Genomic DNA, 24,649 nt, shown 5'->3' on the forward strand with positions numbered 1-24,649 from the left:
AAATTTTTTTTTTTTATATTTTTATGAATATGGAATTATTGATCAAGAATTCACTTTTCTGTAAAGTTTTTATTACAATTTTTTAAATAAAATTCCATATTTTATGAGATATCTAACAAAACTGAAAATTCTAACAAAACAAAAAATAAACTTTTATTGCTTATAGACACATATGAAAAAGCTAATTTTGGAATACTTAAAAAATTCAGTTTTTATTAACCACTCTGACATATACCATAACTTTATAATTGTACATATGTATATGTATATGTATATTATGTATATGTGTGCATATATATATGAGAGAGAGCATGAATTAGAGATATGACAAAAGTGTGAAGAATATTGGTTAGATTACATCAATAATTACTTATTGCCAATTTTTATTTTTGAAGTTATCCATTATTTTATAATTATTAATTTTATTGAATCCATTAATTTACTACAAATCATGTTTAGATTAAAAATTTTTAAGGGAATTGATGATAATAAGTATTAAAACTTTACGTGCATTATTATTATTATTATTATTATTATTATTATTATTATTATTATTATTATTATTATTATTATTATTATTATTATTATTATTATTATTATTATTATTAATAATATTATTATTATTATTATTATTATTATTATTATTATTATTATTATTATTATTATTATTATTATTATTATTTTTATTATTATCGTTGCATTACTATTATTTGAAAAAGAGAATAGTAATCGAGTATTTGTTTTAGTATTTATTTATTTCACAACTTTACTTCTAAGCAGTTTATGGAGCAGTACTATGATTAATAAATAAAAGAATCATAAATGGTCGCGAGCGATCAAATACATTCCAAAACCAGTATTCAATTTTTTACAACTTACATTTTTAATTCATATATTATTTACTAGTCTCGAAATTACTGGTATATAACTTTCAATGATTTTTAAATATAACAAAAATTTAATCCTAAAATAATTATTTTCATGATTATTATTCAAAATATAAATCATATAAAGTTGCTTCAAAGTATATTTAGTCAGCCTTTCACAATTACTAATCGTAAAAATCAGATACAATCATTAATAAGTTATAAAACTGAACCTATATTTTGATAAATATTTTTATAACTGATATGAATGATAATAATGTCGATTCTCGCTGACCATAAAATGGAAGTATCGATCTGACATTTGAATATTTAAATAGACTTCAGATTGTATTATTTTTCAGTTTGCTGTACGTTTACGAATGAATGAGAATGAAAAGAATGAAGAGACGTGTAAGGAACAAAAAAAAAATTATTTACTTATTTTTGCAACCAAACTATATTGTACATTTTTATCTCGTGTATTAGTATTTATTTTTTAAAATTATTATTCATATTTAAAATATGTCTTTTTATAAATAAATTTAGAAATATGTTGTAAGATTGAAGAAATTGTGCAAAATAAAATATCAATTTTAAAAAAATCGTCAAATACGAGTTGATACAATTACAAAGTGGTAAATGTCATTTATAAATTCTTACTTGAATTTTTATTTCCCTATTTGTAAAGTAAATTATTACGGGTGTGATACATACCTACAAAAAATTTGTTTACATTTTTAAAACTCACAAAATGTATCTCTATATCAATCAACCTAATACGTTTTTTTTACACAGAAAAATCTCTACACAAGGTTAATTTTATACTGCGGCATCACTACACACATAAAAATAATAAACAGGATATCTATGCATACAAATACTTTTCAAATTTTAAATCTCTACACAGTTTACCTCTACACAGCGATAATTTCAAATTGTAAACGCTCGACATTCAGTTTAAGAAAAAAAAAAGTAATCGATTATTTTGGTTTTGAATCTTGTTATAAGATCAAAATGTGAAAAGCACAAAATAATAAATCATTATCATTACTATATTCAATTAAATAAAATTAATTATTTCAATGTCACCGAAATAATTAATTCGAGAGATAATTTCTCAAAAATGCTACTTTTAGAAATTAAAAAATACTTTTATGCAATTGTTTCAAATATTAAAATTTATTTGTTATATCAAACTAAGGAAAAATTTTATAATTTTCAAACGAATCTGCTTTTTTATTTTTCTTCAATAAAAAAAAAAATGAACAATTTAATCCGAGGACTTTTTTTAATTAATGTATCAATATTAATACTAACATATGTGCATATTCATTTTTTTTTAAATCGAATGTCGAGTGCTTATGATTTGAAATTAGCGCTATGTAGAGATTTTAAATTTGAGAAATATTTGTATGCATAGATATTCTGTTTATAAATTTTGACGTGTGCAGTGATGCCGCGGTATAGAATTAATCTGGTGTAGAGATTTTCCTGTGTAAAAAAAAAACGTATTAGCTTAAATCATATAGAGATACATTTTCGAGTTTTCAAAATTTAGACAAATTCTGTGTAGGCATGCACCAGACCCAATTATTACAACTATAATTGTATATTTTGTTAAATAACAAAGTAAAAATTTAATTTTTCTATGAATAAAAACTTATTTAATATCTACCATCATATTGTTTGACGGTGAACAATAATTTTATTTTTCTTTATTCAGTAGATCCACATCTATTTGTATCATTCGTAAATTATCAACATATAATTTTTATGAATTACTGTACTTAATCAATATTAATATTATTATAAATGAAACATTTTATGTTCTAGAGTCAAACGAATATTTTTTTCTTCATTCATTTTTTTTTGTAGTAATAAAAATTTTTCAAAAAAAATGAATTTAGTTATTTTAGCTTGATATTCAAACAAGTGAATAAAATTTCGAGCTTAAGAATTTATATATAATATACAAGAATAATGCATAGTAGCGTGCAGATCAAAAATAACATCAATAATAATTATACTGAAATATGGAAGAATTATAGCATTTATAAAATGCTCTTGTTTATATTACATTTGTAAAAAAAATTTGGAAATAAATTCAACTTCAGAGAAATGTATACAGCACTTGATCCATGAATTAATTAATGTACATTTTTCAATTCCAACTTCCCTTTATTAACAAAAAAAGGTGATTATTTACAAGAAACAGTATATGGACAACTCTACATTTGTTTCCACCCTCGATTTAGTCGAGTAACGCCAAAAAACTTAGTTTAAATAATTGAAAAATGACGCATAAATCAAACGTTTTTAATGATGCAATTTGCTATATTTTTGATCGAACTATAAAATTTGTATTTACGGGCTTATGTCTAATGGCTACTAATTTCACGTTCATATTAGGGTTATTTCAAGTTAAGAGGTATTTTTCATATCTACGTAAAAATCAATTCGAAATAATGTCATTGTAATCTAAAAAATAAAATAATGTGATATTTTTTTTTCATAAAAAATTTTTACGTCTGCGTTTGTTCCTCATAATTTGAGTTTCTTTTGCTGACTTTTTATATTTCTTAAAAAATAACGTTTATTAACTTTGTGAGAGGAAGACATGAACTGAAACACAACTTATTAAATATAAATTTAAAACAGCAAGTATTTTATGATCTAACCACATAGTAATTTTATAATTTTTCGTCTAAAATCTTTATTTTATCGGTATATTTACTGTTATCCGTGAATAGATTCAATATTCCTTTGCTAACTATGTACGATAAATGATGTTATGATTATTTCTGTTTTCCAACCATAAAGTATGTCTGGCATATCTTCCCTTGCTCGGAAGATCGCCCAGGGAAAAATTTGCTGTCCAAGAAAGAGGATATAAAAATGTCAGATCTCAGTATTTTGATGATAAATACACGAATAGTCATTACATGATTGATTATTTTAATTCGTACTATTTGACGAGATGAAAAGCACATATTTCTGTACTTTATCCAAAAATTGGTCACACTCACTTTCAGCGATTAACACCCATTCACAGCCAATATTTGACAATTTAGCGGCTAGCGTTATTAATTTATATTTCTCATTAGTTTATCGGTTACCCGACACCGTAATAAAAGTAGGTTTAAAGTATTGGCAACAATATTACAAGAGTTATGTCGTAATCTGATAAATTTTGCGTGAAATTACCACGAGGATGGGCGCGAAAAAGAAGCCAAAAACGAGTCAGTTGTAAGATAACCTGAAACTCAAAATTTGTAACTGGAAAAAAATCAATAAGCAATGACGATTTTTTGCTGGTCGAGCTTTTATACAGAATAATAGAATATAGGGAAACGAAATTATTGGAACTTTCCCAATGCATATAATGGAATAGCCCTCATAATATTATATAAAAACCATTTCTATACTATTATAGGAATAATTCCCATATGATAACATAAGAATAATTCTTATAAAAATATAGAACCAACTCACCTACCGCTATGGGAATCATTACCACTGTATTATGGAAACTATTATATTAGTATAGAAATAATTCCTATATATTATGGGAACTATTCCAATAATAATACATGGGAATCATTCCCATACTATCACAATTATATTTATTTATAAAATGGTAAAGAAATTACTCTCATGACATGAAGAGATTTTATTTAAGCATCTTAAGCAGTAAATTTCTTTTTAAAAGACTAAATTAAACTTATCATAGTGTCAACCCGTGAAAAAATATTCTGATCAGGCTTGATATGAGCTGATAAGGCCATATAAAAATTTTTGATATGTTCATATCTGGCCTGATATGATCTGATATGTCCATATTTAATTTTTTATGGCCTGATATGAAAATTGGCCATATCAGGCCTGATCAAGCCTTATCAATTTGATATGTCTATATCAGACTTGATATAGCTTGATATGCTCATATCTAATTTTACATTATTTTTTAATAGGTCCTGATATGCCCTGATATAACTTTATAAAGTTATATATACTTTGATAAACTTGAAAAAAAAATCCCTGATCAGGGTTAATATAACTTGATATGGGTTCATATAGTCTGATATACTCATACCCTTACCAGCACATAAGTAGTCTTATGTACTCATATAAAGGCATACCCGAGTAAAAAAAAACTGTATATCATTATATATGATTCATATCTAATTATATAGAAGCATATGTAATTCATTTATAATTATATAGATGTATATATAATTCATATACAATTATATATGAATCATATAGAATTCTATATAATTTTTTTTACTCCAATGGGTATTTTGTGATTACCAAAAAACATTCTCTTTTTCTATCTAAGAGTCTGTTACTCCAATGATTAACAATCTTTTAATATATAGTATTTTTCGGATGAAATAATAGGAACTTAAAAAAAAATTTAATTTCACAAAAATTATTAGTTTTGTCAAGTCAAAAATTGTTAGCCAGGCCCTCCAGCAATATATAGTTCCATATACTAAACAAATAATTCCATCAAAATTTAAGCTTTCAATTCTGATTTTACCTCGATTATTTTTTTAATTTCAAAGAAATTATAAATTCTAAAGCAACGAAGTACCTTACCAATATATCGTAGAATCATTTTTGCGATTTCATGTATGCATAGATAATTTTATAAATATAGATACCATATAGATACCATTATTATATATAAATATTGACAGTTAATAATTAATAAATTAGATAAAAAATTTTGTTCACTACGAATCGATCATGTATACGATTTGCATTACTTGTAGTTATAATAAACTCTGTTCTCCAAGTAAGTCTCTTAGGTAAACGGGTAGTGAATTAGTCTTTCAAGCGGTAGGTCCACGGTTCGATTCCCACTTGCGCCGATTTTTTTTTTCCTATGGAAATAATTATACATAATTATATAGGGCCATTTTTCATTTATATAGTAACATAGTAACAATAGGTACATAGTCTGATATACTTATATCAAGGCATATATAGTCTGATATGGCCAATTTCCATATCAGGCCTGATATGGAGGGGTTATATCAGGCCTGATATAGTCTGATCAGAAAATTTTTTCACTGGAACCACAAAGGAATAATTTTTATGCATCAATAATTGAAAAATATTCAATTTGCTGATTGAAATAATCATAAACTTTAAATATATCTAAAAATTCTATTGTTCATTGAAACTAGGGCTGTACAATTTGGCCGGTTATTTGACCTATGAATGAATGAATTTTTTTTTTTAATAGAAAACAGTAATAGAATAATTTATTAAGTGAGTCATTCCATGTCAAATCGCCCAATAGTTAAAATCGACCCCTTCCGATTTGGATGAAATTTGGTCACAAGTTTGCTTTTATCATAAAACAAAGTTGTGCCAAAGGAAAAAATTTAAAAAATTTTTTTTGAAAAGTTATGCAAAATTCAAAATTTTACCATTTCCGGTTTTTCAAATTTATTTTTGTAATATCTCGGAAACTACTATAGTTACAGACATGTACCAAAGTTCATTTTAAAGGGGATATTTAGGACTATAAAAAAAAATTTTTAGGTAAAATTTTTGAAAAATCAAAAATTGGGAAAATTTTGAAATTTAAAAAATCGTGAAAATCAAAGCCCGCTATAAAATTTTTGGCTCATTTATTTTTACAAAGTACCTCTTAATAATCTTAAAATATCCTGAAATTTTCAAGAGAGTGTTCTTTTTTTTTGACCTTTTTTATCATGCATGTTGATGCGCCAAAAATATTTACAATTTTTTCTGTTGACCAACTTCACGGAAAAAACAAGATGACTGAATATCACCCCACATTATACTCAGTGATATCTGTGGTGAAAAAAAATTTCAGATAGTAACTAGAAAAATCCAGATTATACTGTGTGATATCTGGATAATACTCATTGTAATCTGGATTATACTCATTGTAATCTGGATTATACTTGCTACTACCTGAAATTTTTTTTTCACTCAGTATAATCTGGGATGATATCCAGTGTCATCTTGTTCTTTCCGTGTTGATGGTAGTATAGATAATATTTGCATTTTTTATTATTGAGAATAACAAAATTAAATAAAAAAAACGACGGTTGACCCTAAAGGCCATCCCTGCAACTTCCCGCTCATTTTGTACTTAATCGCTCAAAATTACACATTACGTTTTTGAGCTCGTCGAGCTCACAAATATGATTTTTGTGTCATTTTGAGCTCTTCGAGCTCAAAACTCTAATAGCAGTTTAATAAAACACAATTTTTTGAATTTTCAAACGGCAATAACTTATGAATGAATAAACCGATTTTTACGCAGTTGACGGCATTCGACGCAATTTTTAAAGCCCCATGAAGAATCTTCGAGTTTAAATCGATCGAGCCAGGAATTTCGAAGTAATTCCGAAAAAACACTTTTTTCAGTTTTCTTTCGACAACGATCACTCACGAACGAATCAACCATATTTGACCGGGCTTGCAGTGATCGACGTGGTTTTTTGATCTTAAGAGCTGATTAGATTTTGGAATTGATCGGTAAAGCCATTTAAAAGTGATTCCAAAAAAACATTTCAAAAAATTTTTTTTTGTAGTTTTTTTAAGATTTCTCAAAATCTACTGGTTCGAATTGGTCCGAAGTGTATTCAAAATCTAAGTTTGGTTAAATCCTTTCGAATGGCGCCAACCGCGATGAAATCGGTCAAGCCGTTCAAAAGTTATAAAAGGGTTACATACATACATACATACATACACACACACACACACACACACACACGCCTTCCCAGGTGGTGGATAGGGGAATGCCCGGCATATCTACACGCCAGATGCGTCGGGTGCTAGCAAGGTTACAGGGAGTACGAAATCAGCCCAGATGGCAGAGAACGGACAGCTGAGCAACATTCCTCCAAAAAGTGGAGGACCTTTTGCTTCTGTCACTAATCAAACATACCGAGGAAGAATCAACTCTGTACCGACCGTTACAGGCCAACAGTCACCAATGGAGAGGCTCGGCATCAAGATCGAAGAGTTAGCCGATTTTATAAAAGACAAGAAGAATCTCTATCATGAGATTAGAAAATTGGTTACATCTATCACTACAGCATATAGGTTAGCCAACAAATCACCAGGCATGTCGGCCTCAACGACCCAAACAACTCCGAGTCTGACCAAAAAACCACAGCCATCTTTGGTCACTCCTAAAAAATTACCACAGCAAGGAAAGGACAATAACAAGAAGAGGCAGCTGTCCACGCCCAGCACTTCTTCAATAATCGAGAAGCCACCACAGAAAAAGACAGCCCGGGAAGACGTCTGGACTACAGTGGACCGAAATAGGAAGAAGAAGGAAAAAGAGCATGAAACAGCGGCTCCCCCTAATAAAGCTCAAAACCAGTCAAGTAAGGGTGCCTCTAAGAAACTGAGGAGAAAGAAGACAAGAACTAAAGCTGTTCAGCAACCAGTAGACGGTCAAACTTATGCTGATATCCTAAAGAAAATCAAGATCAAGGTAAGCCCTGTCGAGATGGGCGTAGACATAAAGTCTATTAAAAAGACGAAAGACGGAGGCGTTCTCCTTGAAATCGCTCGAAAGACCGAAGACAGCAAGGCTTCCACCGATGCAGTAAGGTCAGCCACTGCAAACATCGGCACGGTCAAGACGCTAACACCAACAACAACGATCAAGATCCTCGACTTGGACGAAATCTCTACCGAGAGCGAAGTCCGTGAAGCACTCAAACGTGAATTCACTGACAGCCTGGAGGTCAAACGGGTAAATTTGACAAAAGCCACTCCACGAGGAAATCGGGCAGCCTTCTGCGAAGTAGACGAGGCCAGTGTGATTAAGGCCCTTAACAAGGCCCATATAATGATCGTTTGAGTGAACTGTCGTATACGCCCAGTTGCAAAAGTAACCCGCTGTTTTAAATGTCTTAGTTTTGGACACCAAACACGCCAGTGCTCGGGACCAAACAGAAGCAGGTGCTGCTACAAATGTGGCGGAGAGAACCACAAGGCCGTAAACTGCACGGAGAAGCCAAAATGCTTCCTTTATGCTCCGGACAAAGATGCCCAGGATGGTCTATGCCATATTTCTGGCACTGGAGCTTGCAGGGAATTCCGCACAGCACTTGCAGAAGCCAAGAGAGGGCAGAAATGACACGCATACTACAAGGCAACCTGAATAGGTGCGCCTTGGCGCAAAACCTGCTGCGCCAGCGTGTCTTTGAAGATAAAATCGACGCCTGCTTTATCTGCGAGCAATATCTAAACATCGAAGGTAAAACATGGTTTGCAGACGAAACTGGCACGGCAGCGATTTGGATTGTGAACACAAAGAACGTTACCGTCAACAACAGCGGAAGTGGAGCAGGTTTTGTCTGGATTAAAACTCCCACAACCTACTTCATGAGCGTCTATCTCTGACCTAACGAAGGGATTAGTGTGTTCCGACAGAAACTGGCAAATATAGAAGATGCGGTCACTAAGTTCAACGGCGAAGTCATCGTAGCCGGAGACTTCAACGCTAAATCGGCTGAGTGGGGCGCTGCTTTCTCCGACACCAGAGGTAACGAGGTTGCTGACGTCGCGGCTAGACTCGACCTCATAGTGCTGAACACCGGGAGCACCACGACCTTTAGAAGACCAGGGTACCAAGAGTCCATCCTCGACATTTCGTTGGCGACTCCAAGGACTGCCAACATGATCAAAGACTGGACTGTATCCGAAGAATACAGTGGCAGTGACCATCAGTTTGTGACATTCAACGTTGGATTGTCATCTACTCCGGTTTCACAACGCGACCTTTCTAAGCGGAAGTGGAATGCCAGAAGGCTTGATCCAGAGGCATTGCGAGCTTCACTTGCACGAAGCTGGTCTATCCTTCAGAACAACCCGACTCGGATACCTGCAGTGAAACGGAAAAGGCAGTGCTAAATATGATGAAGGAGATTGCTGCCGCATGTGACGCCTCTATGCCGCGGCTGAAAAATAGGAGTTTCCACAGGCCGGCGTACTGGTGGTCAACAGACATAGCAGAACTTCGCAAAAGATATCATAAGCTACGTCGCCGCGCAACGAGAGCCGCAAAACGCTCCCCAAGTGAGGACTTATATTCAAAAGAGTACAAGCAGGCTAAAAAGACGCTAAACCGAGCCATTAAAGCAAGAAAAGCGATATTGTGGAAACAGATCTGTAATGATCTCGACAAGAACATCTGGGGCAAAGCCTACCAAATTGTCACCAAACGACTTGGAAAGGCTTCACCAGAAGCGCCAAAGTCTCCTGACTTAATGAACAGCATTGTAGCGGAGCTTTTCCCCAAACACCCGCCGCGGGAGAAGAAACACTACGCTAAAAACAGCGAAGGAACACCCTTCACAACTAAGGAACTACAAGACGCGGCCAAGTCACTCAAAACAGGAAAGGCATCTGAACTTGATGGCATCCCGGCAGCGGTGATCAAGATTGTAGCCCTGGAATATCCAGACATACTCCTGAACACCTAAAACGCATGCTTGGCAACTGGCACGTTTCCCGCGGTCTGGAAGCGGCAGAGATTGGTTCTCTTAGACAAAGGAAAGGGAACCCCCGTAACACCTTCGTCGTTTAGACCACTCTGTATGCTAGACACTGCTGGAAAACTGCTCGAGAAGCTCATACAAGGGAGACTTCGCAACGACATCGACCGTGCTGGAGGTTTTGCCACCAACCAGCATGGCTTCCGGAAAGGTCGTTCGACAGTCGGAGCGATCGAGAAAGTTATAAAGACAGCAACACAAGCATGGTCTGGTAGCCTCAAAGCTCGTAAAGTATGTCTCCTCCTCACGCTAGATGTCAAAAACGCATTTAACAGCGCAAATTGAAGAGACATTTTAGATGCTCTGGAGGACAAGTTTGACGCGGAGCCAGAGAATCTGGCACTAGTCGACAACTACCTGGACGAAAGAAAGCTAATAGCGGAAACTACGGAAGGCCCACAAGAATACGCCATAACGGCTGGCGTACCGCAAGGCTCAATAATGGGGCCTGATCTATGGAATGCGGACTACGACGAGCTTCTTGAAATTTCGTTACCAAAGCAAGTATAGCTAACGGGCTTTGCAGACGACGTTGCGGCCACGATAGTAGTAAACAGCGTAGAAGAGGCCGAATTACTGATCCGGGAAACCATTGATGCCGTCGAGACCTGGCTTGATAAACACCACCTGAAACTCGCCAAGCATAAAACCGAGATGGTTTTTGACACGTCAAAAATGGTTCCCAAAACCATTCGCTGTGGACATGGAAGAAACAACACTGACGTCAACAAGGGTCCTGCGCTATCTAGGGGTAATCATAGACGAGAAACTATCTTTCCGCGAACACCTTGACAGTGCATGCAAGAAAGCCAGCAAGACGGTGTCTAGCCTAGCAAAAATCATGACCAACATTGGACATGGGACATGGGCAGTTCAATGCCTATCTTTTTAAGATGGGACTGCACAGCACACTAACGTGCAAATACTGCCCAGACAAAATTGACAACGTCGAGCACACGTTCTTTGAGTGTGACCGGTGGAAGGACTACAAAAGCAGTACTGATAAAACTATTCGCACCACGCTCTCCCCTGAGAGCTTAGTAACCTGCATGATCAAAAAAGAAGATAACTGGTCAGCTGTCGCAGCCTATGCGCAGCGTCTTTTAAAGGAAAAAATCGCAGAAAGAGACTAGTAACTAGGAGCAACCGTCGTGAGACGCAACACGGACTGGATTGAAGTAATGCTAACGCGGTCCCGATCCAGTCTTCCCCGTAACATCTATGGGGAAAGAGAGAGGAGGATGTTTAGTCGGTATTGTTGTCAATGATATTGACTTCCGAGTCCGACATACCCAGGACAAACATCTCGTCCTGGTATAGGTAAATGTATTTGACCTCCTCTATAAAAAAAAAAAAAAAAAAAAAAAACACACACACACACATACATACATACATACAGACACACGTACATCATCGCGAAAACATTCAAGGAAGCTTCCTAGGACCTCAAAACGTCGAGATCTCATGAAAACTCGATTTTCGAAAAACGGGGTAAAACCAAGAACTTCCCGATTTTTGAAAATCTTCGATTTTCTTAGCGGGAAGTTTGGTGGCAATCGACGTGGTTTTTTATTGTCTAGAGCTGAATAGTTTTTGGAATCGATCGGTGGAGCCGTTTAAAAATTATCCAAAAAAAACCACATTTGAAAAAATTTTTTTTCTTAGTTTTTTTAAGATTTCTCAAAATCTACTGATCCGAATCGGTCCAAATTATACTCAAAATCTAAGTTTGGCCAAGCCCTTTTAAATGGTACCCACCACGATAAAATCGGATGAGCCGTTCAAAAGTTATAAGCGGTTCACATACTTTCACACACACACACACATACATACAGACACAGTGACAACCTCGCGGGAGTAGTCAGGGAAGCTTCCTATCGCCATCAAACGTCGAGATCTGATGAAAACTCGATTTTTGCAAAACGGGGTGAAAACAATAACCTCCCGATTTTTGAAAATCTTCGATTTTCTTAGCGGGAAGTTAAAAATGAGCCAAAAGTTTCATAGCGGGCTTTGATTTTCACGGTTTTTTAAATTTCAAAATTTTCCCATTCTTTGATTTTTCAAAAATTTTACCTAAAAAAAATTTTGGCTCATGTCTGTAACTATAATAGTTTCCGAGATATTACAAAAATAAATTTGAAAAACCGGAAATAGTGAAATTTTGAATTTTGCATAACTTTTTGAAAAAAAATTTTTAAATTTTTTCCTTTGGCACAACTTTGTTTTATGATAAAAGCAAACTTGTGACCAAATTTCATCCAAATCGGAAGGGGTCGATTTCAACTATTGGTCGATTTGACATGGAATGACTCATAGGAATTACTCAAATGACTCACTTAATAAATTATTCAATTACTGTTTTCTATTTAAAAAAAAATTCATTCATTCATAGGTCATTAAATTACTTTACTCTCGTTTTTTCTGTTGTTCTTCATGATTTTTTTCCCAAAAAACGAGGTTAACATTAATTTCAATACTTATACGCACCTCAGTATACAACAAAAAGCATATAAAAAATTAGATATTTAACCGGTTTAGCAGTTGGCTAATTAGCTGAGTTAAGCTAGGTTAACCGGTTAAGCCGTTGGCTAATTAGCTAAGCTAATTCGGCTAATCGGTTAAATTAGCTAAGCTGGCCAGCTAACTGGCTAATTAACTTAGCTAACTTTTTTAACCGGCCAAATTGTACAGCCCTAATTGAAACATATCTAGATTCAATTTGGTAATTGATTAGATGCGAGGCTTCACCGACTTTTGGTCGTAAAAAATCGAAAAATTGAGTAATCAACAATTTTGTTTTTTTTTTTTATTTATTTTTAATGCAAAATATATTAAAAAATGTCGAACTCTTGGAATTAAAAATGCCAATATTATGGGAATAGTTCCAAGGTAGACATAGGAATTATTCTTATAATATTATGGGTAGCATTCTAAAAATTATTGGAACTGATTGCATAATTTCTAAGAAAATCTCCTATGATTATGGGCTTTAATGCTCTAATCTATAATAATTGTTACTACAATGGTATAGAAAAAAATATCGTGGAATTATGGGAGCTGTTCCCATATTTTTCCTTCCGTGTATACTGTTGAGTATCGATCTGCGCAAGGGTTGCAGAAGATGACGGAATTAAAGTACTATTTTGTAGAATCTGTGATAAAAGTATGAATTAATAGTTATAAAATAAATAAATGAAATTGGTTCTTAAAAAAGAATCTGTTTCGGTCAAGAAAGAAATCGTTTTTAGACCTCAAAAAGCGAAAATTAAGGCTGGTCTCAGTGGGCCCCGATATATTTTCAATTTAGGCTTGATTAAGGTTTGTTCAAAGTGGATCAAGTATAAAAGTGTGACGTCAATTAAGTCGGATTTATATCTAATTTATGTGTATTAAAATATATTTAGTAGAAAATTGAGAAATAAAATCTGAAAAACTGCCCGGAAGCTATTTCTGGAACTTCCCGATATCACTAGAGTATCGATCGATTTCAAAATCTAATCAGCTTTTTACCTCAAAAACCAACTTTAATTTTCGCTAACGATCAAAATCGGTTAAGTCGTTGAAGAGATATTGTTATTAAAATTTCTAAAAAGGTGTTTTTTTTTAACATAACTCGTAGATTTCCATACTCGAAATGTATAAAAGTTGTATTGTTGAGGTCGAAAAGCTTTGTAATACGAAATTTTCCAAGTCTTTTGAGTTTAAATATAGTGAAAAATTCCAGAGATGTCATGCAGGGTCAACTGTTTGTCTAATTTTTTTTAACGGATTAATGATTCTAAAGACAGTTAAAAAATATACATCAAAGCAATTTTTAAATCTATGGTTCAAATTTTTTTTAAATGTTTCTTCACACAAATTCATATTTTGAATAAAATTAAAAAAATTTCTCGGTGTCTACTGATTTCAGTATTATTTTTTTAAGCTTATTCAATTCAAAACTGGTGATATTTTACCGTACTGGAGCGCTAGTTGTTTTTATATTCAAAGTTCAGCATAAATGATGACAAAGGAGGTACATAATATAATCAGCGCCAAAATAACCTGATTTACAAGAAACTTTCCAACAAAAAGTATTTTCATATAAAAATGTTAATTACTGTAGGTTATTACCTTGATTTATTTTATTGATATAATATTTTATTGTTTATGACAAAACTTCTAAATAAACGGATATTCTTGTTGCATCAACCGATTGTGATTTTCACATACACCAGTTAAACTTATCAACCTATTTATCAATATTGCTAATGCGTGAATTACTTGATAGATTCAAGCATAGTAATAGATTGTTGTATAGCCCCAAATTGGCTCTAGTAAATTTATTGAATTCTTTTAATTCGCCCGTTGGAACGCTGTAGGGCGTTCAACTCGCAGTAAATAGATTAAGGCGGGAGAGTAGATTTAAATTTGAATAATTTAAATTAAATAATATAAATATGTAATGAATTTAAAACGCTCAGATTATTTTAGTTTAATTTAGATTTGCCTTGCGCGCAAATCTATTATTTATTATTCAATAGGTTACAAAATAAAAAGTATCGACAATAATTTCGAAAAAGGAAAATTTGCGTGGTGTACTACAGTCTTGCTTTTTGATAAGTGTCTTCTTGTTCCTTGGTTTTCGACTCCCCTGGTTGAGATGTTCGTACCTTTGGAGTGGGAGAGTCCCAGAGGGTAGTGAGGGTAGTTGCGTGCGCCTCTGCGACTCCTGTCTTCAGCAAGCATCCCTTCTCGAGTTGGCAAAAATGGGACTATGCTGCGATGGCGTCACGGCGACTCGACATTCCCAGACTATATGCAACCCGCATGGATGCTTGGTTTTTATGACCTAGTCTTGAGTACTCGAGCAATCCCTTTTTTAAGCGAACATTTTGGAAAATAAGTTACTTAAAGGATTATTATTATTATGATAATAAAAAGAGTAATAAATAAAAATCTCCGGGTTTTCCCAGCATTGTAAAGAGTATTTCCAAAACGTTCGGCATCTTATCCTAAGTGACCATTACAATTAACGTAGGTTTATTTTAACAAAGAAATTTTTTCTTAGCATGTCTAAACTAACTGGACAGTACTAAAAGTTTTTATAAGTTTTTCCTTGGGAATTTCCGGTAATTATAAATTCGTCTATACCCTAAAATTTATGATAGAAAATTTCCCATACTTAACAATAGAATTTAAAATAGAAAGGTTTACGATTTTTTAAAGATTCTTATTTTTCTTACCGATACTATTACAAATAAAATACATATATTTTAAATCTTCCTGGGTTTTTTCCGCTATCATTTATTGCAGCCATCTTTTTTATACGTAATTCTATATTAATATATAGAGAGCGTTGTGATTAATCCTTTCGGATCATATATGTAATACTTGTATATGGACAGTTTCTATAAGTGGAAGCTGTTCCAACTAAGAAAGACAGAAGAATAACACTTTCTCTGTCCTCTGAGGTTCCAGCTCGGTTCTGCGCATTCTTTTGTGCGCAAAGGGGAAAGCAGCGGGTTATTCAAAACAGGAATGTTATTATAAAATTTTTTTTTTAATTCAATGCAAATTTATTTTAAAATACAAAATAATACTGAACAATTATTTTTTTACTGTTTAGGAGAATTTAAAAGAATAATTTTATTAAAAAGAAGAAGTATTTTTGAAATTAAAAAAAAAATAAACCTCACTCAAACTATTTTTGTTTCTTGGAAATGCTTGTAAAAAATTTTAAATTATATCTTAAGTACTTGGACGTGAAAATATTAGTGAAATATAATAAAATAAAAAAATGTAACTAATCGTTTAACTGATACAAGTTTATTTTACACAAAAATTAGCATGCAGTTTGTTAATTTCTTATTGGTTATAAAATAAAATGAGTCTATTATATTTTTGCCGAACATAATTATCTTTAACTGATAATTTTTTGGCTTCATAAAAAAATCTTGTGTTTAAATATACTTCAATAATCCATTTACATAACTGATAACGATGATTATCAGAAAAATTTTGAAGTAAAACATGATCGTTCATTTCTTTATTATCAAACATTAGTCCTATTTTTCGACATATTTCATTTGTAACAATAGTTTTTATATTTTTGTTCAGTAATTCATGAGAACGTTGTCTAATTATTTTTTCTGAAGTCTTACAAATACTAATAACATCTTTCGATGGTACTTTAAATGGTCCTCTATTTTTGATAAGAGATAAAAGAGGCATAGCTTCACTTGATTCATCCGAAATTAATTGATTTTTGCAAACAGGACAGAATATTATTTTAGAGACTCTGTGTGAAACATAACCCGCTATATATAGAACAATATTTTCAACAAATGGAGATAAATCCCAGCAATAACAAATATAATCGTGATTCGAAATATCGGGATTTTCAGTGTTTTGAAGCAAATCTGCATGTCCAATTTGGTCGTAACAATTTCTTGTGTTTGATGGTACGTGTAAAATGTCTAAATTGTCAAAGGTGCAATTACCATTTTCGAATTGTTTCAATTCATGCCTTACTAACAAACGCTTATACGCATTTTTAAATTGTAAAACATTAGGATTATTATTGAAACCTCCACGACTTCTGATAGCGCTAAAAAATGTTTCAATGTAATCTTGAGACAGCTTATATGTCAATAAATAAGTCATTCCTTCTTTTTTTAATTGATCATAAAGAGGAAATATATTCCTTAGAGCTATAATCATCCCAATAAAGCCAGTTTTTCGTTTAGTATAAATTAGAGGTGTTCCCTTGTCATTACATAAATTAATAATATAATTTTCAAATTTTAAAGCATGGTCTTTCATTTTCAGATAAGTTTCGCATTCAAAGGGGTATTGAATTCACCCTTAGAAAATTTATTTTTACAATTTAACATATCACCAATATTGTTAAAATTTAAGCAAAATAAAGCTGTTTCAGAACTACCTTCGAAGTCCTTTTGGATTTCTGGATCATCAATTATTTGTAAAAACTTTAAAGCTTTTGACACATTTTCGCTAAGTGTTTGTATGGCTAATTTTACGTTCATTTTATTATTTTGATAATTAACGTGTTTTTTGGTTAACTTATTAGCTACTCTCAAGCCTTCTTTGCATTGTAGGTCATACAATTTCTCAATGTATGACCACAAAATAGATTTATTATCAATAGTTTTGATTATTTTGTGATCTCCAAAAGTATTTCGTATTGGTTTAATCATATGACAGAAATCATAAAATATATAACATTTTTCAGATGTCGCCGGATTAGTAAAGTAAGGCTTAAAATTGGGTCCGAAGTTCAAATTAGCACCTAAAGTATTGCACATGCTTATATTTGAAGCTGCTCCGTCAAATGTTAATGAATAAACTTTGCAATTAGCTTTGTGTAGTAGCTCAAATGCCAATCTCAAGATACTTGCCCGCTCTTCACTATTCAATGATCTAACCAAAAAATAACCAATTGAGATTTTCCAATTTTCGTTCATCGAAACTGCCATTAAAACTAATGCATTTTTTGCTGTAATAGGGTTTTCATTATCAGAGTAAACAGAATCTGAATTTTGTACTGCCCCGAAGCTTATGCCTCCATGAAATTCTTTTTAATCATGAATTATTTCTTCTTTTATTGACATTTCATCCAGAACCAAATTAACTATACCGCTCTTCTCTGGACATCGCAATTCAATAGCTTTAAAAGATTCATCTGTAAACCCAGGAGATCCATCCACTACTCTGTACCAAGATTTTATAGTTGATACAGATGGTAAATTGTTATTGAACTTTTATCGAACGTATCTGTAAGCCTTAGGCGAATAAAAATGTAAAGATAATGCAAAAGAACGGACTTGCGGTGTGTATCCTCTTCCATCTTTGACCTTCATATTTGCAATATTTGTTAAATCTTCTGGCATCATACTCTACATAAAAAAAAATATTATGAAGAAAATTATCGATCTAAAAATTTGACATTTTTTTTTTCATTTCGCCATCTTTCTATTTAAAATAAAACAAACTTAATTTGTAAATATTGATAAGCGAAATATTTAATATTAGTTAAAATTTTTATACCGAAATCCGCTGAGAAAAGAAAAATAAAGTAAATATGTACAATTGCTACAAATATTTGATGATAAATACCTTATCATAAAACATCAATAAACTAAATTATTAGTTAAATTCGTGATCCATAACATTTGTGTAAAATATTTACAATTTTATAATTATACAATTTATATTAGTTAGAATATACTATACCATTAGAGCATCACCACTCTCATCAGTTAACATACGGTTTTCCTTAAGATGATTTATTAAATCTTGCAAAGATGAAATTTTTTTCTCGAGGTTCCTCGTTTGCCTCTGTAGCTGCTTTATTTTATCCGATTTTTTTTTTATCAGTCTCTTTTATTAAAGAAAGGGTTCTTTTACTCCTTTTAGGGGTCGCAAAATCTGGTATTGAAATTTCACTAACATGACGAGGCTCGTAAAATTTACGCTTTCGAAATTGATTTGGGGAATCAATTTCATGTGGAACTTTAAATAAGAATAAAACAGTATTAATTAGAAAAATATTTGAAAAATATTAACAATCAAATATAATATTTATTCTCACCAGTATTTTCGTCTTCGCTGATAGGATTTGATTTTGCATTTTCTATAAATTCATTTAAATCAGATTGGTTACAAGAGGCTCCTGGAATTAAAATATTTAACAATATTAAAAAATTAAATTTTTCCATTAAACTTACCAAAATTAATGCTACTATTATTTGAGGTTTGACATTCAGTATTGTCTACTTCAAAACATTTTTTTGGACCTACAAATAGTAGAAATAATATATAAATATTTTTTTTGTTACTATCCTTCTATGTTTATACATAAATCTTATTATTTTACTTTTTTGCAAAGTATTGAGTACATTATATTGGTTGACAATATTATTCTCAGAAAAACATGATGACGATTGATTGCTGACTCCATTCTCATCAAATACTTCCGATAGCGGCGTGTTTGGTGGTAATTTACTAGTTTTATCAATACTGAGTGGATTTGTTAAATAAAGTGTAAGAACTGCATTACGTTTTATAGAAGATTTAACAACTCCAAAAATTTTTGATTGAAAAATATCATCAGCTTTGAAATGTCTGGAACATATGCAAGTTCTTTTTACATCATCATTTTCAGTTAATCCACAAGTATTTAGCCACTTCAAACGTATCTCCAAATTTTTCGGAAATCTAAAATTGATCAAATTTAAATATCATTAATAACATAATAAAGGATTTCATCTAAAAAATTAAAAATAGTTTGCACTTACTGATGCAAAGAAATATTGTCAGCTCTCGACGCTTTTCTATCACATAAATAACACAACTTCACCATTTTTCAATAACTGATTGTTGGAAAAAGAATGTTATTTAAATAAAAACAAAAGTTTTTTAAAATTTATAATTGTTTTTCTGGGAAGACGTCTATTAGGTGTAGACCAATGAGTTAGATTACCGGTGACTTAGATCCCGATTACCTAGATTTCCATAACCCAAAATCCGATTACTCAAATTATCCATGACGTAGAATTTCTATGAGATAGATTACCGATTACCTAGAATTCCGATTACTTAGAATCCGATTGCCTAGAAATTTTATTGGATATAATTCCGATTACACTGAAATCCGATTGCCTATAATTCTGTTAACTTACAATCCCTATGGCATGGATTTCTTTTACCTTGATAAAAAAAAGTTAATTTGGATAGATGGAGCTCTATGCAACACAACGTTCATTTTCTGTAAAAACTTAAGATTGTTTTCATAAAGCGACAATATAATGAGATATATATGTTCAATTTATATTTATTATGGTTAGTAGTGTAATGTTGTGACAGGTTATAAACATCAAGTGAGGTTATAAATAACTATTAAATTATAATATTTATTAAAAAAATTTATTAATGAGATCTTATTGCTGCACAAAGTTCAATATGCGGGATCTCTGATGAATGGTAAAAACAATTAAAAAAAGAAAAGTTAAAAAACATGAAAGAAGAAAAACTTAAAAATAAAAAATATTACAAGAAGGAAAGAAAAAGTTAATTGCTCAAGTCGAAGAATTAAAAAAAAAAATCAAGAAAGAAAAATAGATTTAATTCAATAATTTTCGTTAATTAATTATTTAACTGATAAAAATTTAATTATGAGTTGATTAAAAATTAAAATAATTTCTTATTTTGTAAATAGGACTGTCTAAAATTAATAAAAATATAAAATTTGATCAATTTCACTGATTTTAACTGTCTCAAAAATAGGGTCCTGTGGTTTGAGACACTGGGGACATGTGACTTTAAAGTGTCTCATAAATAGGGTCTCATAGGTTCTCTTATAAAACCATAATTTAATTCATTTTTAACCAAAAAAATTATAAACACATTAGAAATATTGATTTAATAATCATCAAATTACTGTACAATGCGATTAAAAGTGTATTTTCTTCTTAAATGGATTTATTATTCGCAAAAATGTTCAACCTACCTTGAAAAGTGTCTCATAATAGGGACTTTTACCTTATCAATGAAATTATTTTTAAAAAATTGTTTAGTTGTTAGTTAACGTTACTCTAGTTTTTTAAAAGAATCCTAAGAAAAGTTTCTGAGATATAAAAATGTTTGTAGGTAAACTTTTCGATATCCCGTATACCGCAATGTAAAAGAGCGTTCAAAACTCAAACTTTGAAATTTTTCAAAAATTTTTATTCACCTCAAAAATTTTCAAATTGCGCCAATCGACGCAGAATTATATGAATATTAATCTGCCGAAGTTAAAAAAAATCCTAAGAAAACGACTCTGGCGAGGGTACTACCTTAAACCTTCATTTACAAAAATTTAAAGTAACTTGCAAGGATAAAGCAATTTTCAATTATTTCATTATCTAATTATTTTGCTTAGATTTGTAAAGGGACAAAAGGAAAGCAGTTGTGTAAGGGTGAATTAAGATTAACTCCTTTTAAAAACAAATCTTTTGTTTATGATCTTGATATAATTTTTAGTGTATATATGTACATATCGTTATTAAATGAGTTATCTGACTAAATAATTTGAGAATGAAAAAATTAAATAATAAATAAAGTTGAAATTCAGCAAAGTTTGGGTCAGTGTTTGTAATAGTTAACCTTTCCCGAGTTCTAAAAAAAATAGCTATTTTAACTTAAAAATAAAATATTTGCTATGAACTAACTTTTTCGTTTATTCACATGTCCACATAAGGTAAAAGACCCAGTAGTTGACACTGGCCTAGTTGCTTGACATTTGCAATTTTGTTCTAATTAAAAAAATTGAATGTTCTCAAAAAACCAATTTTTTTTTAATTTATAATTCTAAGATTATATTTATTAATTTATTAGAGTTAATATATATTTTTTTTTTAATTAAAGTAAAATTGCAAGTGTCAATAACTAGGCCAGTGTCAATGACTGGATCTTTTACCTTACAGACGAGAATGAATACAATTTTTGGTAAAATGAAAATTTTATTTTTGCAATGGTTTTATTTTTTTTATATGAGTTTCAGTACATTTACAAAAGTTCGCTATTGTTAACCGTCAACAATTATACTTTAAAAATTATTTACGTTTAATAATTATTCTAATATATTTGTATCAATGTACAATAGTATATAATGGATCCTTATTGGGATCTGTGTTGTCTTAAGTTTTATAAATATTTATTCAACTGAATATTAATTAAAAATATACAAATCAACTAATTTGTGGAAAATGGTATTTTAGAAACCTTGGAACTGTTTAAAGTTTAGTTTTGATTGCAAGTTTTCGCATTGAGGGAAGTTTTGTAGGTTGTAGTATTGCGGTGCGATTACACTGGGGTGTAATTACCATCTAATTGTTTTTAATTGTTAAATAGTATCCTGTTCATTCAAAATATGCTACCTGTATGAACAAACCTTTTCTTATATTTATATAATAATCCTCAGACGTAAAATTAGTGGATGTTTTTTTCAGTGAAAATCTGTCCATAATCCGACTTAACCGCTGTTGTACGTTGTCTCCACTTTTTAGCGATCAGTAATTAACATAACAATGATGGTAAGAATTTCATTGCTGTAGTTGTGATTACACGACGCGATCAGCATCTTAGCAAGATGAGGATCCAGCGAAAACTCAGCCATGATCGCTCTTAAATTCGCCAAGTTCTCATCATCATCCATCGCAGCCAAATAATGCGTACTTTTAGTGTAGAGCATGGAGCACTTACTAGATCTAGTCCGACCGACTCATCCAGCTCTCTCCTGCACAGTGGCTTTGTTGATCAGCGACTTAACCTAAATCTTCAGGGCAGAGTTATTTTCTTCTTGTAGAATTCGTAGTACCGTAGAGTGAAGAGGAGTCTCATGTACGGATCTATCTACCCTTAATTTAATTAAAACTAATAAATAAGGGTAACCAATAGTTGATTCAAGTAAAATAATTATTTATTCTCACAAGTCCAATTAAATATTGCAACGTATAATGAAGTTATAAACTCAACACAAACAAATACATATGCCACAGAACCAAAATTAAAACATAATAAAATTTAAAAAAGTAAATAAAATCGGAAAATGTTACAGCATTCGACGACAATAGGCAAAATGAAAATATTTGTGTTTTTATAATAATAAAATATAAAGTTATAAAATTTTACATGTCTATTCACACTCAAAAAAGCCCTGATAAATCCACGCCACATGAATATATGGGCCTTAAATCCACGCTGTGTGAATGTCAAGACCTCTACATACACGCGGCATGGATTCATCAGGACTTTTTTTGTGTGTAAATAGACACATCTAATAAAATTACCCAGTCATTTTATGACTTATCTAATAAATAAAGTACTCCATGAGGCACGATTGAAGTATGATTGCCAATTGCTTATGATGCTGATAATAAGTCGTTGTAGAACCGCCATCTTCCAGACAATCTTCGACAATAAGCGACATAATGACGTGCATTATATCCAATAGCTCCACATAAACTAGAAATTAAAATTGTTATCAGCATGAATATTTTTCAATATTAAAAATAAAGTATTAAAATTATACAAACCGATAGCGTAAGGTTTTTATTGAATTTTCTTGAATATTTAAAATTATTGAAATATCTCTTAATTTGCATGATAAACCTTGAACTTCGTTACGCATTCTGACATCTAATTCAATATAAATATACACGTTAGGTTTTTGTTCACAAGTTTGTTCGTTACTACAAACTGGACAAAACCTTTTAAAAGTACCGCGAAAAATTAAAGCATTTTACAAATCCTTGATCCCATTATTCAGCAGAGTTTGATAATTAACACCTAATGTTGGCTTTTTCAACTGATAACTACAGTTCTGTGATACACAAGTAAAAATTTCAATTAAACTAGGGTCATCTTTAAATAATTTATCCTACAAGATGGTTACGTTATCTTCACAATCGATTACTCGAGATACTGTAGTTGTTTTATTACTTTTTTCTTCAGCCCCTTGTTCTTTTTGCGATGGTTCTAATGCTTTATAAAATTGATGAAGAATGGAAAAGCGCTCCTCATAAATTTTTGGATTATTATTAACGCCTTTTTTCAATAAGTTAATGATAAGTAGAAAAGCTGGATTTTTGGAGCTACTTAAATAATCTGTAAAACTTTGATTCTCGAGTGCTCCATTATAAAGTATTTGTATAATACTGTCCAAAGAACAAGTATTATAAGCAATATAGTGTATCCCCTGGTAAAGAACTGGTCCACTCTTATTTCCATTTATCAATAAATAAGTTTCTTTGTGTTTTCCTTTTTTCTGTATGGTTGGAATATTTTCTTTATTCTTTTTTAATTTAATCAAATCGTTTATTAATTTTATCTCCGGGCAATCTTGAAAATATTTACCTTCTTTTTTAATTTCCCTACTAACTTTGTCAATAGCATTATCTAATTTATTATTATTATCAATTCTGTTACTTAATGGAGTACTTGCTATGAGTGTATAATCGTGATCATTTTTTATTGATTCACTTAAATTTATTTCAATTTCATCCTCATTATTTTCTAAAACTGAATGTAATTTTTCACTCTCAGTACCATCGGCTTTTGAATTCTCATCAGAATCATTTTGATTATCATTATTATCGTAGTTTGCCCAGTCGTTCTTTGCGTGTTTTGGATCATTTCCTAATCCTCGCCAATTTTCATTTTGTAAGCTGT

General features: G+C 31.3%; 2 protein-coding genes across 5 annotated transcripts in view; both read right to left on the minus strand.

The window, feature by feature from the left end:
- The window catches only part of LOC123263383 (peroxisomal leader peptide-processing protease), a 78,815-nt gene extending 64,096 nt beyond the window's left edge, over positions 1–14,719 (minus strand). The window contains exon 1 of the mRNA XM_044726107.1: positions 14,549–14,719. The gene's annotated coding sequence lies outside the window, so the exon portion shown is untranslated. The remainder of the gene's footprint in view (positions 1–14,548) is intronic.
- A 3,723-nt stretch (positions 14,720–18,442) lies between these two features.
- Positions 18,443–20,268, minus strand: LOC123263405. 4 transcript variants are annotated; one of them, XM_044726153.1, is made up of 6 exons: positions 20,020–20,261; positions 19,735–19,941; positions 19,314–19,660; positions 19,165–19,233; positions 19,029–19,109; positions 18,445–18,949 (listed from the first exon to the last, which is right to left on the minus strand). In XM_044726153.1, the coding sequence occupies exons 2-6, from the start codon at positions 19,797–19,799 to the stop codon at positions 18,792–18,794; spliced, it is 720 nt and encodes a 239-aa protein (XP_044582088.1). In that variant the 5' UTR covers positions 19,800–19,941; positions 20,020–20,261; the 3' UTR covers positions 18,445–18,791. The 4 variants fall into 4 exon arrangements, with proteins under 4 accessions (XP_044582091.1, XP_044582088.1, XP_044582087.1 ...); XM_044726156.1 differs by having other exon boundaries at positions 18,443–18,949; positions 19,029–19,070; positions 19,735–20,268; XM_044726152.1 differs by having other exon boundaries at positions 19,735–20,261.
- Positions 20,269–24,649: the final 4,381 nt, after the last annotated feature.

This window comes from Cotesia glomerata, linkage group LG4 (assembly GCF_020080835.1).
Source record: "Cotesia glomerata isolate CgM1 linkage group LG4, MPM_Cglom_v2.3, whole genome shotgun sequence".
Classification (NCBI taxonomy): domain Eukaryota; kingdom Metazoa; phylum Arthropoda; class Insecta; order Hymenoptera; family Braconidae; genus Cotesia; species Cotesia glomerata.

Bases quoted from the DNA above. Each gene is read 5' to 3' on its own strand.
- LOC123263405 (XM_044726153.1), bottom strand. From the start codon at position 19,799: ATGGTGAAGTTGTGTTATTTATGTGATAGAAAAGCGTCGAGAGCTGAC. The intron at 19,110-19,164 runs GTAAGTTTAATG...TTTTAATTCCAG, and splicing joins TAATAGTAGCATTAATTTTG to GAGCCTCTTGTAACCAATCT. The intron at 18,950-19,028 runs GTGAGAATAAAT...TCTTATTTAAAG, and splicing joins CAGCGAAGACGAAAATACTG to TTCCACATGAAATTGATTCC.